The 19,994-nt window shown below is 45.6% G+C and overlaps 1 protein-coding gene across 1 annotated transcript in view; it reads right to left on the minus strand.

Moving 5' to 3' along the window:
• The window catches only part of LOC138452949 (zinc finger protein 845-like), a 216,696-nt gene that overhangs the window by 54,578 nt on the left and 142,124 nt on the right, over positions 1-19,994 (minus strand). The window contains exon 4 of the mRNA XM_069605321.1: positions 12,575-14,663. Within this exon, the coding sequence (XP_069461422.1) occupies positions 12,575-14,033 (1,459 nt within the window). The 5' untranslated portion in view covers positions 14,034-14,663. The remainder of the gene's footprint in view (positions 1-12,574; positions 14,664-19,994) is intronic.

Raw genomic sequence — 19,994 nt, forward strand, 5'->3', positions numbered from 1 at the left:
CAAGCGGACTGTATGTCCAGGCTTCTAAGAAACAAAGAGAGCCACAACATTCCTGCATGACGAATCTATTGTCGCATCCATCCAAGACCTGAGACATCATAGGTCTTAGAGATGAGTGAAGATCACTGGAACGAGGAGGACAGCAAAGACCCCACTATGGTGAGACTCAGAGAGTGAATCAGGAGTGGGTGGCCAGAAGAAAGAGCAATCCCAGAAGGCATGAGGCCTTACTAGAAGGTGGCGGAAGAAACATCAGAGGCAGAAGGACTGATCTACAAAGGTGACCAGGTAATACCCCCCAGTGAGAATGAGAAGAGTCATCCTGTGCAGAGCCCACTCTGGGCATTTGGGGAACATCATGACGCGCCAGCGAGTAAGAGGCAAACTGGTGGCCAGCGATGGATCAGGACATCCGCTCCATGACTGAGAGATGTCATGAATACATGAACAGTGATGAACGTTTGAAGACCAGACAAGCCCTGATGATCCCCTCAGAAATCCCTGAAGCGGTCTGGCACAAAGTCAGAATGGATTTCATTGGTCGTTAGAAGCGATGGCTCCTGAGCATCAGTATGGAATAGTAATGCTAGACTATCTTTCAAAATGGGTAGAAGCAGAATTCATCCCCAACATTACCACTGCAACAGTTATAGAAGTCCTTACATCCATCTTTCAGAGGGAAGTACTCCCCAAAGACAGTCACAGACAACAGGGTTCAACTAGTGTCACGGGAGATGGAGTCATTTATACAGAGACACAACATAAAGCAGAGGAAGGCTGCGTTGTACCACCCCCAGTCAAATGGATTAGTTGAGAGGGTGAATAGGTTTATCAAAGGGGCAATTCAGTTAGCAACGGCATCAGGAATGGATACCCTGAAAACGGTCAAGGAAGCCAAAGCGGCTCACAGATTAACCCCCAATGGCATGACCCAAGTGTCACCATTTTGCATGCTAAGGGTGAGAATAGCGGCGTTCACACTGGTACCCCCCATGGTGGACCAAAGTAAAGGAAGATGATGAAGTGAACATGGAAGAGGTTGTGTGGAGGTTGGAAAATAATAAAGTGCAAATGAAGAAGTGGAGCCACCGGAGAAGAGCGACCCAACGTTGTGAAGTCAGGGAAGGAAAATGGATTAAAATTAGACTACCATGTAAAGACCAAACAACAGGGTCGAAGTTCAGCAAGCCCATAAAAGTAATAAACAGATGGACCAATCACGTTCGCACAGAAGATGGCCGCATGTGGAACATGGAATGAGTGGCAATGTTTGAGAGGCATCAGACCACTGAGAGAACGCATGATGAAGTCAATCCCTGCAACCGCAAAGACCGCGATGCAACTAGAGAACAAGAACTAGAGTCACCAGTGAGAGATGTCATAGAAAATGACATACAAAGCAAAATGCTGGAAGTGTTTCTCCTGAAGCGATGCAAGCACCGGACACAGGAAGTATGAGGGCGGGTCTTCCGAAGAGAGAGCACAGAAGACTGGTGAAGTATGATGACTTTATTATGGAATAGACTTTCTTTGGTTTCCAAAAGGAGGTGTGTAGGAAGCTCGCGAGAAGTGGCACTGCCGTAGTCTCGCTAGATCCTGCCCAGAAGCGCACCTAGCGGCAAACGAGCAGTGCAAGACAACAGCGACATGGAGCAATCGTGCTCCTGGCGCTCCTCCTGTATTAGGACCTTAAGACTGACACAAGGCCACCAGAACAAGCCTGAGGCCTCAGGGACTGCATCCTGCTTCCAATCGGCCCAGGGACACGTTATGGACCCTTTTCCAGTGATACTTATTGCTGTATGTGTTTGAGTTAAATAAAGCCTGTTGCTACCTGTCACCTGATTATTATACAACAGTGAGGTACGGGGTGGTGGCACTTCAAATAAGGATCAACAAGCCAAACTGGTAAGGTATACCTATTTTTAACCAAGCTGACATTAAGCAAGTTCAGAGTAGGTTTAAGAAAATACAAGTTTTGCAAAAAGTTAATATACATCCTAAAAAGTGAACTCATGTTCAACAGTTGCAAAAATGCCCTATGTGCTCACCAAGAGACTGCATTCTTTTAAGTAGACATCACTCCCAGCACAGTTTCGAATAATGTGTAGTTAGAGGTATTTAGCAGAAGAAACATCGCCCCCAGCTCAGCTTTAAATAATAAGCCACTCGTAGAATCAGTTTAACAGAAGCAATATCACTCATATCCCAGTTTCAAATGATAGTCCAGGGCAGTCTGTTTAACCAATGAAATATCCCATGCATGCACCAAGTACAGGGGGAAAGGAGGCAACTGCTCTCTTGATTCTTTAATGGTTGCAGGAATCTCACTTTGCCCTCATGGAATTTTGTGGTAATACATCCCTGTGGCGGCTGGTAAATTGTTTAGTTGGAGGGGCATAAATATTTCTTCCAAATAAGCCAGAGCGACCGAGTGTAGTGATGGAGCCTGAATCAAGAGGGGCAAGGGGGCTTCTCCCCACTCCCTACAACATTTGCTAAATAATACTGCAAAACTTGGTAAAAAGCCGAACAGTTTATAATTGGCTTTGTAGGGTAACGCATGAAAAAGTTCAATATATGCAAGTTACCAACAGTGCACAGTATTTCCCCAACACATTTACATGCTGGCTGTCCACATACATTTCACTGATGATTGCACCATTATATGCCAGTATTCACATGGTACTATGTGATTTCTTTGAAAACTTTAACAGAGAAGCATTTTTTACTGAAACTATAATACCAAAATAAATCAATGAATTGTTTCATTTCTTTTATTTGGGGTTCCCCCCCCCTTTTCCCAATGTTTTTAATCCCACCCAACCCATTTCAACCCCTTAATCCCACCCCCCCATGTATATTTAATTTAAAATTTCAGTATTTTTAAGTGATACCATTTGTAAAACCTTTGTTGGGGCTGTAGAAACTCCTACTTTGCCCTATAACTAAGATGGGAGTAGTCCGTCAAATCAAAATGGTCTATGCTACCAAAACCTGATGCTTGCCCTATCTCTTGTACAAAAAGTGTAACAATGATAAATATATGCAAAGGAAAAATCATTGTTCAAAAAAACAAATGTGGTGGAACCAGCTCTCCCCATGTTAGACATCACGGAGTAAGGCTGTCCATGTAAGCAGGATGGCACACTCTGGCTCAATTTCCAACACTATAAACAGTTCCAAAACGTGGATTGAGGCCCACCTGGCCTTCCACATTAAAGTCTCTTTTCCTGACTTTGAAAATAGTACATCAACACAAAGTTCACAAAGGTCCCCCTCTGTCGGGCTCAGACCTCTCACGTCTAAGTTCAACACACCCTTGCAAGGGGGCTCCCTTCCCCAAGCTCATTATACTTCGGGTCTCCCGAACCACGGACCACTTTCGGATGTCGAAGACTTCGAATGTGCGTGGCTTTCTTTACAGACCACGGCAGGACCACTTTGGCTCAAAGTTCACATTTACTCTTGCTTACTTCACTTATGCTGTTCATTCGCTTTATTGCTTCAAACAAAGTACCCTTCACTGAGACCTTTGAGTGGGTTACTTCCTATCGCCGGACCACTCCTTTACTTAGTATCGCTGATCTCACAGCTGTCCTTACTTCAAAGTTCATTCACAGGTCATGAGAAATGCTTTAAAATAAAGAACAACTAAGTATTAGGCTATATTTTAAGATGTCCATACTGTCATGACCCTTGCCCCTGGCCCTCACTGGCAAGTCAGCCTTCCAGTTAGGGCCAGGTCAAAGGCCTTAAAACCTCATCCAAGACTCTCTTGGAGTCAGTCCTAGTGCCTTTGGCGCCAGGCTTATAATCATCATGAAGACCAACATTAGAATGAGACTATTTACATGGGACTATTTAACTTGGGGGGTTCAGGCAACATGGAGGCACACACATAGCTCAGTTACAAGGAACTGAGCTATGCGGTCTAGTCTTTTGGGTGTGGCAGGCCTAGGACTACTTTACCTGGACTACTTTGGGTGTGGCAGGCCTGGGACTATTTTACCTGGACTACTTTACCTGAGACTATTTAAACCACACACAAACAGCAGAACATGCTTTGCGTTATTCTGCTGTGGGCAGTGTCACGCTCACCGTGTCCAGTTCTTTGATGCCAGTTTACCTGAAACCAAGGACCTGCAGAGAGAGGAAGAACACTACGAAACTTACCTGGAACAGTATCCTGTCTTCAATCCATCGCTGACTTCAGTTCCACTCACCTGAAGGTACGAACTCCATCATCCGGCACCGCATGCATCCTGGAATACCATAACCTGGAAAGAGGAGAAAGAAAGACAGCATTAGTAAGCGTTTACTCACGTTTCCTCTCGAATGAAGAAAAACACACAATTCGTACCTTGGTAGTCATCTCCTGGTCAGTATCATTGCTGGAACATTACGGCGCTCGGCGAGGAACATCGCAACCTACAAGGAGAGAAAAGACACAGGTTAGCAATATAAAAGGCAATACAGCGCCGCGCATCGCGCCTTACTCACCGAACAGCATCGCGCACACAGCGCTTTCGCATACCGGCCCATGCTCATCTTCAAACTGCATGACAACACCAAAATACCTTTCCATACCTAAAAAGAAGCAAGACATTATTATTCGAACTAAACGGAACATAAGAACTGCATATAAAGACTGTAAAGCAGCAAACCTACGGAGTCGCAGCAGGCCTGGATACCCACAGGGGGGCTTGCACCAGTGAAGTAACTTGGTCGCTGCTCGCCCCCACATCTACGCGCCCCTTCCACGAGGAGCAGGACGGAGAATCCATCTTTTACAATATTACGGTTAGGAGAAGGCCCAAGGGGGAGAAAGGAGTTGAGGCCAAGGGAGGTGGGAAAACATAAAGACAATCTGGTATTGAATCCAGCTCTCCCAGAGGCATTACCACGGGACCGGGAGAAGGTTTGAGAGTGTAAATCATCCAACCAGGGCTGGGTGGCGTCCCCGTGGATACCAGGTGAGCGTAACACATACATGGGTATTGAAACAAAAGTTATTACTGCAAACGTATATATGTATAGAAAATAAATGAAGTTTTAAAATTCAACATTTGCTTGAAAACATGTACATAGATGTATATTTCTTTCTGTGTGTCTTTTGTAAGTGATTAACATGTTACAATCGAAATAAAACACATACTGTACAAAGTAAAATAGTATCTAATTTTTTGATATATTGACTTGTGTGTATGTCATAGACTAGGTCACCTGTGATGTCATAGGCTGCACAACAGGGGGGGGGTGAAGTTCCAGTGGCTTTAGCTGAATGGCGGGGATTTTGTTGTGTTAAGTTCTCTCCTTAACGTCCCTGCAACTCACGTTTGTTCCTTGAATAAATATATATGTATATAAACTAAAAACTACAAATACAGACCAGTACACCTCAGAAATGTATTCTTTTTCCATGTATTTAATACAAATTGGGGGTTGAAAAAGCCTCCTGCCACGCCCGGGCACGGCCTAATGCCCCTCCCCATTTACTTTTCAACCCACTATCGGCAGCATGTAAGGTACATTCCGCCCTCTGCCATCAGTTGTGTACCCCTGCCCTAACCAAAGGGTGTGATCCTGGGAAAATCATTTAATCTCACTGTCTCTTTTCTGGATCACCTGTAAGTGATTCAGTGCACAGCGTGTGTTGTCATGTTTATTATAAGCTATTAACAAAATCCTCATTCACGGTTTGCCATTCATGGATTTCACACCACAAAGTTATTTGACACTAAACTTACTCTTGCCAACTTATTATAAAGCCACTTCCCATGGTGCCTCCAAGTATCATAGACTAATGATGCGTCTTACAGTGCCCTTTCTGTGAAGTCGCATGTTAGTGTCAATACGTATGCAAGTTAGGATGTTTGTGTATATTTTGCCTCACAGGGCCTGGCCAGAGCTCTAATAGACGAGTGTCCTGCATGTATAATGGTTTACAGGTTTTGTTTTTGTGCTGTGCATGTGCCAACATGCCATGTGCCATTAATGTAACCAAAAAAGTGGATGGGGGTGAATTACACTATATGTGCTCTGCAGGGAGCATCTGATGCGCTACCATGCCTGAAGTGTCCTGCAAAACCATTTGGTAAAGTTGACCACCCTACACCCCATACCCACACCAGTATGCTCTTGTCCCACCCCTCCAATTCACAACCATATAGCCCAACCAAGCCCCTCTAAAATCACCCCATACCATACGTGCCAATATCATGGCGCATCAGGCAGGGTGTTTTTGTCAAAGAAGGTGGGAGAACTGAATTTTCTCATTGGATTACAAATATTTCATTAGAGAAAGTAAAATAAACAGCATCTTTAAGGTCAAATCGGGAGTCTCCTGCCAAAGTCATGATGGTTAGCATGTATGCCATCTGTGAGGGCATCATGAAGCAAGGCACAGACAACAGATTCAGAGTTCAAAGTTCAAAACAAATAGGTTTATTAAAGCAAATGTCAGGATGGTAGAATTCAGATAAACTTGTCCATTATCCATGTTGCTATGCTGCATTTGAAAGCCGCAATTTCGTATTTTGCTAGAGAAATAGGCCCAGTCATATGAAGGAGCCTTGTTTAGTTATCATGTTGTTATGCTTGCACTTAGACACAAATAATGTGCACTTAGTATGAACATTGAGTCCACATGATGTAGCGCTTGGATTGAGAGAATGTTGCTAGGCACTATAGAATGAATGAATGAATGAATGAATGAATGAATGAATGAATGAATGAAACTGGCTCTGAAGCCATTCTGAAGAAACACACAGACAGCAACTCCACTGTTCGAGTTACTGTGAATTGTTATGTACACAGATTCTTGGCAGGAAGGTCGTAACTCTTGGCCTAGCAGAAGGAATGCAGACCTTGGCTTGTTCGCAGACAGCGAGAGGGTGGGGGCATTTGCAGGGAGTGACTTGCTTTGCACAGACACAGAGTTCGGTGTGGAGAGAAGAGGATTTTAGCTTGAACAGAATGACAGAATGGGAGGATGGTAGCATGGTTTCGTAACACACAGACAGAGAAGGCCACATGCACAGACACAGATAGAGGGAGACGCAGTTCTGAAAGCAGTATGATCTAGTTTTGTAATGTCACAGTGACTGAGGACATTACATACGCATTCAGACAGTCTGACGCTTGCTAGATTTAGAAATGCTAGCTTGCAGTAAGAGAGAATACTTAGCTTAGCTATGAGTTACCATAGAGATGTATGACGTGATTTGACACTATATTTGTGAGCAGGATTTGGCAGTAAGGAGAATAGATCGGATTCAGATGGAGAGCAGAGTTCAAGATCGGGTTTGGCAGAGAGCTTTGGCAGGAGACCAGACCAGGCCACTGAGAGGCCCTGTGCGAGGCTGTGCAGGTAGGCTGGCTGTTCTAGGGAGCAGGGAGACGAGACGTCCTGGCAGCAGACCTGGCTGTCTGACTAGAGATGGGAGATGACGAGAGACTGTTCAAGAGGGGAGTATGGTTCTAGGCCTACCTGAATAGACTGGGTTGTTGGGACATGGGAGATGGGCACACACACACTAGAGATGGGTTGTTGACATACTGAGGGAAGGGGAGATTCAACAGGCAGGGTTGTCTCATTAGAGGGAGTGCCATTGATGTGTGTGATGAGAATGCTGAATGGAGTGCAGGCCCGGCAGGCTGCCCGGTGAAGTCGAGGGGCAGGGGAAACTTGCTTTCACTCCCTTGACTCGCGGGCAGCGTCAGTTGGAGGGCTCTTCTCCTGAGGGGCCCGGACAATACCTTAGGATCAGGCAGCCCTTCAGGGGGAAAACATGGGCAACTGCTGGGCCGAAATAGGCTACGTGGGTTGGAAGGCTGGTTGCCCTCGTCGCCAATGTAGAAAAGAGGCACACAGGGTTGTAAGTGAGGCTTCTTTATTGGCAACCAGCCTAAGCCCAGCAGTGCTGATCCTAAATTACAGCTCTCCAGATCAACTCTAACCATCCTACTTGGAATGTAGAACCATAACATAAGCAAACATGACATCAGAGCATGGGTGGAATTCTACAAGGTAGAATTCCACCCAAGAGCCATTATAACATACAGCATCATCAATACTGTCAGGAGGCCCACAAGGGCTAAACAGCGGAGTAAACCATTAAAGGAGAATTGAGGGAAGTACAGCATCATCACTACTCTCAGGAGGCCCACATGAGCTAAACAGCACAGCAAACCATTAATAGAAGAGAGTGGAGGGAGGCACAGCATCATCAATACTGCCAGGAGGCCCACAAGGGATAAAGAGCACAGTAAACCATTAAAAGAAGAGAATGGAGGGAGACACTGCATCAACAATACTCTCAGGAGGCCACAAGGGCTAAACAGCACAGTAAACCATTAACAGAAGAGAATGGAGGGAGGTGCAGCATCATCAATACTGTCAGGAGGCCCACAAGGGGTAAACAGCACAGTAAACCATTCACAGAAGAGAACGGAGGGAGGTACAGCATCATCAATACTCTCAGGAGGCCCACAAGGGCTAGACAGCACAGTAACCCATTAACAGAAGAGAACAGGGTGAGGTACAGCATCATCAATACTGTCAGGAGGCCCACAAGGGCTAAACAGCACAGTAACGCATTAACAGAAGAGAACGGGGGCGGTACAGCATCATCAATACTGTCAGGAGGCCCACAAGGGCTAAACAGCAGAGTAAACCATTAACAGAAGAGAATGGAGGGAGGTACAGCATCATCAATACTCTCAGGAGGCCCACAAGGGCTAAACAGCAGAGTAAACCATTAACAGAAGAGAATGGAGGGAGGTACAGCATCATCAATACTCTCAGGAGGCCCACAAGGGCTAAACAGCAGAGTAAACCATTAACAGAAGAGAATGGAGGGAGGTACAGCATCATCAATACTGTCAGGAGGCCCACAAGGGATAAACAGCAGAGTAAACCATTAACAGAAGAGAATGGAGGGAGGTACAGCATCATCAATACTGTCACGAAGCCCACAAGGTCTAAACAGCAGAGTAAACCATTAACAGATGAGAATGGAAGGAAGTACAGCATCATCAATACAGTCAGGAGGCCCACAAGGTCTAAACAGCACAGTAACCCATTAACAGAAGAGAATGGAGGGAGGTACAGCATCATCAATACTGTCACGAAGCCCACAAGGTCTAAACAGCACAGTGAACCATTAACAGATGAGAACGGGGGCGGTACAGCATCATCAATACTGTCAGGAGGCCCACAAGGGCTAAACAGCAGAGTAAACCATTAACAGAAGAGAATGGAGGGAGGTACAGCATCATCAATACTCTCAGGAGGCCCACAAGGGCTAAACAGCAGAGTAAACCATTAACAGAAGAGAATGGAGGGAGGTACAGCATCATCAATACTCTCAGGAGGCCCACAAGGGCTAAACAGCAGAGTAAACCATTAACAGAAGAGAATGGAGGGAGGTACAGCATCATCAATACTGTCAGGAGGCCCACAAGGGATAAACAGCAGAGTAAACCATTAACAGAAGAGAATGGAGGGAGGTACAGCATCATCAATACTGTCACGAAGCCCACAAGGTCTAAACAGCAGAGTAAACCATTAACAGATGAGAATGGAAGGAAGTACAGCATCATCAATACAGTCAGGAGGCCCACAAGGTCTAAACAGCACAGTAACCCATTAACAGAAGAGAATGGAGGGAGGTACAGCATCATCAATACTGTCACGAAGCCCACAAGGTCTAAACAGCACAGTGAACCATTAACAGATGAGAATGGAGGGAAGTACAGCATCATCAATACAGTCAGGAGGCCCACAAGGGCTAAACAGCAGAGTAAACCATTAACAGATGAGAATGGAGGGAAGTACAGCATCATCAATACAGTCAGGAGGCCCACAAGAGCTGAAAAAAGACAGGACTCGTGAATTCCAATTCAGAGGATTTCTTTGCATGCAAGTCAAATAAGCTAGTGATAATCTCGAAAACCAAGTCTCTCACAGGACATGATACGGTCTCACTTCTCAGATGCATTGTTGGTTTTTCCAAAAGTTCCTGAACTTGGTTGTTCATAGCAGGCTTCCTAGGGGATCCTGAATCCTATTACCAGCCCTAAATCCACAAGACTTACCAAGCAATTCCTGTTGGCACCACATTCCATCTAAAGATAGGTGTAGTTCCTGTCAGGTTGAGGTTGAGACAGAAGTAGCCACCTGCCCTTCCTAAAACCCTAGGCATACTCTGGGCCAGACACCATCCTTCTACAATGTTTGGGGCTTCTTCCTCTTTGTCATCCAGACTATTCCTCCGCTGGCCTCCTTGCCAGAATCTTGTTCCATCTCCTGAGCCTGCCTTGGGACATCCTGGCCTCCTCCTGCCTTTCTGATAAGTCCTGTTAGGGGGGAGTCCCCATCCTCCTCTTCTTCTCAAGCCCGATCTCACTGCATGTTATTGACTCCTCCTTACTACATCCGCCTGTCCCATCTCTCATTGTCCCCAATACCTCCCTAATGTTCCTTGTACTGTTCTTCAACCCCATGAATGAAGCTTCTCTAACAACCAACACTGTCTGAATGAGCTCTTTCAGTTGTAAAGTTCTCTTCCTTTTCCCCTGGGATGGGCTTTTGGTTATGGCATTGAACTGTGTTATGCAATTGTGGCAGGGTTGGGATTTGTTGCTGCTCCTAGTGCTCCTGTAATCACTTTTGCAGTAGGGGGATGGCCCTGGCTTGTATCTGATCTGTCCGCCACATTGGATGCCACTTCTCCCACCCTGCTACTCTCTAGTGTTGCCCTACAGTTGCCCTCCGTTTTTTACTCAGCATGTGAGCTGAATGTTGGAAAAACTCTTTGTAAGGTTTTCAGATCCTAAATTTGCGAAGAAAATGGGCCTTATTACAAGTTTGGCAGTGTAGGAAAAAAGTTGTGGTAATACAGTTACTGACTTTTTTGGTGGTAACGGAATTACTGCCGGTTTTCACAAACCGATGAATCATGCATTTGGAGGTAAAGTGGAGGATTTACCTACAACAAGGTGGGATTTCCCTACCTAAATAAACTAAGGATAGTCAGAGTCAGTAAGTGCAACTTAAAAGTCTGTCTGTGTCCAAAACCTATACTTGCCCTCACAACTAAAACTAAACAATGTGTAGGGATATCAGCAACCAAAGGAATAGTGTTCAAACAAATGTTCTGAGCTTCCAACTCCTGGCTTACTCTTGGCTCCCATCCCCAAGTTCAAAAGGCTCTCAGGGTTCCCTTTGCCCAAGCAGGCAGCTCTTCTGGCTTCAAATTCACAGTCAAATTAACTTGCTTAGTTTGCCTTTTCTTTCTGCCACTTGAACAGTCTTATGCTGACCAGCCTCAGCCTTTGGGTTTCTCTTGGTTTACTCCAAGTCAGGGTTCCTCTGTCTAGGCGCAGTTGTCGGACCACCCGGTCTACCCATCACAGGTTGTGCAACGATAACCCTTGGCACTTTGCAACAGTTCATTCTTTCTCGTAGGACCTCCTTGACAACAGAGGTTTCCTTTCTGTATCTGTCATAATGTCACATATGTTTCTGTTTCACTCGAACAGCTTCTTTTCACCAACTTTCCTTCATGTTATTTCTCCTGGTTACCAATTTGTTTTCACAGTATCCAATAGTATTTTGCTTTTTACTTGTTTCACTTTGTTCGTAAATGCGGTCTCTTTAAGTTCATCTCGTTCGCAACTGCACATCACCTGCTGTTTCATTTGTTCGATATACTCATATCTTTTCCACAGTTCAGCATTACGTGCTTGGCAACTTGTTCGGTATTCGATAGTTCACGTTTGGTCTCCAGACCCATTTGCCATGCATTTCAACTTGACCGGCATCTGCCGTTACACACACTATGCCCCTGGAGCACCCTGGCCTGAGTGATCCTTCCCTGTCACTCACCGTTGTGCAGCCGCTCCTCCAGGTGCTCTGGTTTTGCTCTCGGATTCGCTGGATCCTCTTTCACTCATGGGGAGCTCTGGCAAACAGTGTTTCCTTCCTCCAGATTATCCTGCAGCAGTCGGCGGCCTCAGGGAGATCTCGGTGTTCTCCAAACGGGGAACACACAGCATAGGGCTCTGCACAGCTCCTGAGCCTTTTGCGGCCCGCTCTGGCCTCAGCATCTCTCTGCAGTAGATGCGTCCTTGTCACTGGCCCATATTTGCCTGCTCCACCTCGGATTGCCACGCTCTCTTGCCCACCTAGATCTCCTCCACTCGGTTTCTGATTTCTCCTTTTATAGACCTGCAACCATTTAAGAGGTTGTAGGTGTTGCCTGACCATAGTTATTGGGACATGCCTGACCCACACAACAGTCCTTAGGCCTCTTCCTCGTCTCAGTACCAGCATGGTGCAATGACAAATTAATATGTACTAATCCTAGTCGCCTCTTCCTTGTCCCAGTACTATAGTGATATGAATGTGAGAAAATAGGAGGAAGTGAGTGGTAGCAGCCTATAAAGGCAGGGGGAGGGGACGGTTGTTCTGACATTCTGTGCACTGCCTAAGGCTTTCTCTGCGTTGCTTTTCTCAGGTTTAGTTAGGCTGTTTTTCCGACTGTAGCATTTCTGACATTCAGTGCACTGATAAGGTTTGGCTTAGCTCCTGTGTGGCTTCTCTCATGGGTAGTTAGGTGGCTTTTCTGAGTGAAGCATTTCTGACATTCAGAGCACCGATGGGGTTTGGCTCCTGTGTGGCTTCTCTCATGGACAGTTAGGTGGCTTTTCTGAGTGAAGCATTTCTGACATTCAGAGCACTGATAAGGTTTGGCTCCTGTGTGGATTCTCTCATGGTTAGATAGGCTGCATTTCTGACTGAAGCATTTCTGACATTCAGAGCACCGATAAGGTTTGGCCCCTGTGTGGCTTCTCTCATGGGTAGCTAGGAGCCTTTTCTGAGTGAAGCATTTCTGACATTCAGAACACCGATAAGGTTTGTCTCCTGTGTGGCTTCTCTCATGGGTAGTTAGGCTGCTTTTCTGAGTGAAGCATTTCTGACATTCAGAGCACTGATACGGTTTGCCTCCTGTGTGGATTCTCTCATGGGTGGTTAGCTTGCTTTTCTCACTGAAGCATTTCTGACATTCAGAGCACCGATAAGGTTTGGCTCCAGTGTGGCTTCTCTCATGGGTAGTTAGGTTGCTTTTCACACTGAAGCATTTGTGACATTCAGAGCACCAATAAGGTTTGGCTCCTGTGTGGCTTCTCTCATGGGTGGTTAGGTGGCTTTTCACACTGAAGCATTTCTGACATTCAGAACACTGATAAGGTTTGGCTCCTGTATGGATTCTCTCATGGGTAGATAGCTTGCTTTTCTCACTGAAGCATTTCTGACATTCAGAGCACTGATAAGGTTTGGCTCCTGTATGGATTCTCTCATGGATAGTTAGGGGGCTTTTCCGACTGAAGCATTTCTCACATTCAGAGCACTGATAAGGTTTGGCTCCTGTATGGATTCTCTCATGGGTAGTTAGGTTGCATTTGTCACTGAAGCATTTCTGACATTCAGAGCACCGATAAGGTTTGGCTCCTGTGTGGCTTCTCTCATGTTTAGTTAGGTGGCTTTTCACACTGAAGCATTTCTGACATTCAGAGCAACGATAAGGTTTGGCTCCTGTGTGGCTTCTTTCATGGGTAGTTAGGTTGCATTTCTGACTGAAGCATTTTTGACATTCAGAGCACCGATAAGGTTTGGCTCCTGTATGACTTCTCTCATGGGTAGTTAGATTGCATTTTTGACTGAAGCATTTCTGACATTCAGAGCACTGATACGGTTTGGCTCCTCTGTTGCTTCTCTCATGGGTAGTTAGCTTGATTTTCCAACTGAAGCTTTTCTGAAATTGAATGCATGGATAAGGTTTTACTCCTATACGGATCCTCTCTTGTTGAGCTGGATATGTTTTCTGTCTGAAACTGTTATGACATTCTGTGTACTGATGAGGATTTTCTCCTGCGTGGGTTTTCTCATTTTGAGCGAGATGAGTTTTCAGACTGAAGCTTTTATGGCATTCATTGTCCTGGCAAGGTTTCTCTGGGGGTTTCATTTCTCCAGCTTAGATTGTGTTTAGCAAGAATGCCACAGCAAAGTTAACCTCATTACAGGGTCAGCCATTTGTAGAGAATGCTCTTTATTCATTTCTCAGTGCACTCTTCGTTACAATTCCATTGTACAAAGGAAAGCTCTTTTTAGGAGCTCCGATTCTTCACCTCTGAGTCCATGCAGGTTGCGTTTTTGACAACCTTTTCACAATCAGCATGCTAACATGTTTGTTAGGGTTATTGAATCCAACCTTGGTAAGTAGTCAAATTCAGCGCATTGATATGGTTTTCTACTATTTGCAATCTTTACAAATACAAAGCTTTGACTTTTGAATTACTTTTTTATCCAAATTCAAACTTGCTATGGCTCACTCGTATATTTATTTTTATTTTTAACTTTTCAGAAGCATGACCTACGTCCGGTTAGCTTGACATTGAATATGGATTGTAAGTGATAACAGAAATCATTTTCTTAATCCGTAGCTTACTCCACCCTCATTTCCTGACCAGACTGGGCTTCTAGAAAATTCCATTCCATGAGATATCCGACATCCTCCCCTTTTGTTCCAAGTAAAGCCATTCTTGGGGCATTTCACTTCATTACCCTTTGCTTCTTCTGTGCAGGCTTTAGAAAGCTGTAAAAAAAAAAAAAGAAGAACATTGACACATTATCTTTCTAAACATAAAGAACGATGTAACATTAGGCATTTATAGTTTCTTTATTGTTGAAATAGTGTTTCATGTCTTTAAGGCTTTAAATTCTAAACCAAAGTCGATACAAAATTAAGGCAACCTCCTTTACCCTTAAAGCTCCAAGCCAGAATATTGCATCTTTCAGATCCTCCTATTTTGCTGCAAATCTCCTCTGCATTTTATTCAGTCTTTGAGCAATGCCCTAAATGGCTGCAGATGCCTTAGTGACCCCACTCTTCCCTTTTCATTACATACTCTACAAATACTTTTAATGTTTGGAATTTTAATGCGATCTCCCAGTCATCGTCTTGACTCCTTCACCCAGAGCTCGTCTTTCAGCCATTTCAGAAATATACAGGGGTTTCCCTAATGTCTTATATCCGAATAAGAGTGCTCTTGTTCTACCTGGCAACCCATATATTAATACCAAACTATGAATAAGGATATTCCATGCAGGAGACTTTCCCTAAGCGCAATCGCCCCCTACTAGACCCTTTGGTCCACTTGGGCTATAGAGACTGGTAAGGTCATTATCGCACCTGATACAATTTTTGTGGCTATGAACTTACCTACCACCCCCGGACCCACGCTCCAGGTGCTACTTTCCCCAGTCTGACGCATCTTCTCTGTCCTTCCTATGGGGTGGGGTTTTGGAAAGTATTTTATATTCCTTCTATTGCAGATGGGGTGTCCAATTAAAGTATACATATTTTTATAGAACCTTGATTGATTTGATTTGTGTGTTTATAACGCGCATACCCCATAGGGACCAAGTAGAGCTACATCTAGGTGCTGATGGAAACATAGCAATATCAGAGAGCTGCACAAACTAGTTCCGGTGCTCGCAGGGTAGAGATACATTTTACCTAAAGAGGTGAGTTTTTAACAGTTTCCTGAACGTAGTCAATAACTTCACTCGAAGTTCCAACGGGAGAGAATTCCAGGCCCGAGGCCCAAAGGAAGAGAACCGCCTATCACCCCACGTAGTGGTTCTCACAAATTGAGTTGTTAAAAGGTGCTGGTCCTTCGATCGAAGGTGTCTTTGCGGGCAATTCCTTTGAATGTATTTAGACAGATAAGAGGGGGCAAGGCCATGTACACATTTAAAAACCAGACACAGGACCGTGAATAGAATTCCCTGCTGTACAGGGAGCCAGTGAAGACTTTTCCTATAGCACAAGATGGAAACCTTTCTTGGGAGCGAAAAAATCAGCCTGAATGTCGAGTTCTGAGCAACCTGTAGTCTCTTTATTTGATACTTTGACGCCCATAAACAGGGCGTTGCAATAGTCTAGTTCCGAATTTGTGAATATACCTACGACCGTTGAACGGTCCTTCTCGGCAATGATGGGTAGAACGTGCTTCAGGAGTCAAAGCTGGTAGTAGACAGATTTGACTGTCTGGGTGACATGGAGGTTACAGTCCATGCTGGAGTGTCAAATGGAGCCCAGATTTCTCCCTGCGTCAGAGAATTCGGTGGGAACACCAAACAAATAGGGGCACGAATAATTTTGGACAGCATTCATGACCTTTTTCTTGAAGCCAAGCACAAGGACCTCTGTCTTGGATGGATTCAACTGGAGATTATTTTCCAACATCCAGTTTGTAATTTAATTAGCGCAGGACAGAACTCGGTCCAATGCATCCCATGGCTGTTTCAATCGTACATAGATTTGAGTATCATCTGCGTATGAATGATGAGACAGACCAAATTCAGCGAAAATATTGAGTAGAGTATGAATATAAATATTAAAAAGCAACAGGGACAATGAGGATCCTTGGGGCATCCCACATTCTACTGGTAGAGCGTCGGACAGGTAAGGCCCCATTTTCACCTGCTGGGTGCGATTGGTCAGGAAGGACACAAACCATTTAAGGGTTTCGTCTGATACCCGCGCCACTGATGACAGCCTGAAAATGTGAATCTCGATGTCGACTGTGTCTTAGGCCGCCGACAGGTCCAACATGATCAACGTCCCCTTCGTCAGCAGCCAACAGAAATTCATCCCAGACTGTCACAAGGGCTGTCTCAATACCGTGGCCCAGTCTGAATCCCAACTGAAAGGGGTCAAGGATATTGTGTTTCACATAACTCTATAATGGATTAGTGGGGGGGCGTGGCTACATGGCCATGGGATAGGATGTGATTCCTATGAGCCTTTGTGTTGACAAACAAACTACAGAAGCATGAATATAAAAAGCATGCAGTGGTCGAAAGTCCGGAGCAGATCGCAGCATGAGAAGTAAACTGCAAGCTTGAGAAGCTTGTTGAGGGCAGTCGGTAGACAAAACAAGATAGCACCTAGCAGAAAACAAAGGTAAGAGCTGTAAAACAGTTGCACCGCAGTGAGAGGAGCCGCGCCGAAGTCTAACAAAAGTGGACTTCGGTTGCTGAATGAAGGGTCAGAAAGTGTGAAAATGCAACAACGGCGGGGAGTAAAGCTGACATGCACGAGAGTACCTGCAGTAGCGTGGGGGAGAGCCGGCTGGGAACCACAAAGCACCAGCGTGCATTTAAGAGGTCCGGGAGGGTCATCGAAAGAAGCTGCAGATGGATGGAATGAGCTTACAGCTCTGCGGAGTCACCCAGGTGAAAACAGGATTGCAGAATTATAGCCTCCATGATACCAATAATTGTTGGAGATCGGGACAGTAAAGGACGAGATCGGGAACATCTCCCCGAAGCAGCTTATGTGCGGTGCAGTCAGACAGCTCTGAGATGGAATCCCTAAAACAATGGTTGGAACATTGTAATAGACATCGCATGAGGCAACTTAGTGGCAAGCGAGGAACTGCAGAGAGTGGGCCGAGCCAAACTGTGAAATTGACACCCGAACAAGATGCCAGAAACTCCCATATATTGGGGAAGCAGAGCAGAGACTTAACACGGGCAGGCTGGCCACGGAAGGGGGATTCCAGGCGACCAGCAACGACACGGAACGCTTGTAGGGAGGCACGGTCACTGTATTACTATGTACGGCAAACCCCAGAAGCTGAATAGGAAGGGCAAACGAAAAAGACAACAGCCCAGCCCGACAGTTGAAAGGAGCACACGATATGGACAAAAACCTGAAGTGCTGACTGCACCAACCTGAGACAGCCCTGCAGAGGACAAACAGTGAAATGCGCCTTAAGTGAACGGTCGAACGATGCTCTTACAGGCTACCGGAGTTGTGTCAGGTTGGCGACAAAAGATCACCATAAGTCTACAACAACTAAAAGACTGCAAGGAGGCCCACCAGAAGTGAGGCTGCCAGTGAACAGGCACGGAAGTACGCACGCCCGCCAATACGAGGGAAACCAATACCCACACAGCCCTCAGCTGACGGATAGACCTGAGGCAACCATTAGAGAATATGAGCTGGGTATTGTTAACTTCACGAGGTGCGGGTCGAAACAGAGACACCCGTGTGGGGGAGCGGGCATACAAGATAAGACGTCTGTTCCCGGCACAGTGGGCTTAACACTGACCCTCCCTGAAACAGACCAGTCCGGTTTGGGTGGGAGCACAAACCAGGTGATACCAAGCACTGAGGACTGTTGGAAGTAAGGCCAATTGCGGATGGAGGTGACTGGCTGGACAGTTCCGAACACACAGTGGTTGCTAAGGCAGTACAGAGGGGTGCTCAGTGATAGTGCAAAGGCCGATAAACTGTGAAGGACAAGAAATGCTGTGAACCCGCCATCAGGCCCAGAAGCACCCGCTGTGTAGCACATGGACAAATAGATGAGATGGGGAATATATGAAGCATGAAGCAAGACAAATGTTCCCTACTACATGGGAAGCTGGAGAGAGACGCTGATTAAAGAGTGCGGAGCAAGGGCAAAGGGCAAGACACGTTAAAGTGTAAACACGGACCATGCAGCTATACTTGCAGAAGAACATAGCATAGTGATAGCCCAGTGGCCACACCATGTGAACTTGAACAGAACGGAGCACTGCCGAACGAAGAGGCGCTAGAATGGCATCTAAAGCGAACAAGAACAAAGGCAAGCAGTCGTCAATGGATGCATTCGCCAAACCTACGCAGATGACGGACGATGTGAAAACAACAACGCAAGATGCACGTGAAGAAGAAACGCAGGGGCGAATGGACCAGCAAATACTGGAGGCTATAGGAAATAAGGAAGGAGGTGTCAAGGGAGAGATGAGAGTGGAATAGGCTGGAGAATATGGGTGAACTCAAAATAGCAACCTGGAATGTGAGAGGCTTGAACAGGTGTATTAAAAGGAAACGGGTTATGACATATCTGAGACGCCAGAAAATAGATCTGCAAGAAACCCACCTGACCAGAGAGAAACCAGACATGATAGCACGGATATGGAATGGGGTGACTCTGGGCTCAACATACTCGGCATATGCTAGAGGGGTCCTAATTTGGGTAGCACCAACAGTCCATTCAAGTTCCTCCAGACCTTTCTAGATAAAGATGGTAGGATGGTAATAATTAGGGGATTGGTAGAAAGTAAAGAAATATGTGTCATTATTATGTATGCCCCGAACCAGGACACTGCAGCTTACTTTAGATCTTTATATCCTAAGATCAGTCCATACAGAGATGGGGCGGTGATATGGGGGGGAGATTTTAATTGCATTTTGGACCCAATGAGGGATAGATCAGACAATAAATGTGCTTACTCAACCCCTTCAGCAAAAGCTTTGAACACGCTGTTGCACACATTAAAATTAACTGATGTATGAGAACGATGTATCCACAAGACCAAGTATACTCACATTCTACTCCCCCAAAGATGCTGAGTGAGTTCACACAGGTGGAGTATTAAGCTAGGGTCCTGTCGGATCATGTCCCTTTGGTTGTTACCTGGCAGGTTCTCCCACCCCGTGCCAAAATGCTGAACTGGAGACTTAGGGTTGAAGCACTGAAAGACACAGGGTTCCAAGAACACTTGAGAGCTGAGGTGAGAGAATATTTCGAGAACAACACTGGTAGTGTAGACACAGCAGGTATATTGTGGGAGGCCTTTAAAGTGGTGGTTAGAGGGGCGGCTATCGCCAAGTCAAAGGGGCTGCAAGATGTTAAAACACGGATCTATGGAAGACAGAGAGGTAATTAGAAACCATCATGAGGGAAGGAACTAGATCCCTACAAGAAGCCAAGGAAGTTTCCCACCTACAGCAGGAATGTAGGGAATACTGGGAAAGGTTAGGCAAACTAAGTTACAAGAAATATATGGAGAGACAACATGCAGAGGGGGACAAACCGGGCAGATTGTTAGCATGGCTGTATAAGAGTGAGACCACACGGCAGAC

This window comes from Ambystoma mexicanum, chromosome 4p, assembly GCF_040938575.1.
Source record: "Ambystoma mexicanum isolate Mex_15411 chromosome 4p, UKY_AmexF1_1, whole genome shotgun sequence".
Classification (NCBI taxonomy): domain Eukaryota; kingdom Metazoa; phylum Chordata; class Amphibia; order Caudata; family Ambystomatidae; genus Ambystoma; species Ambystoma mexicanum.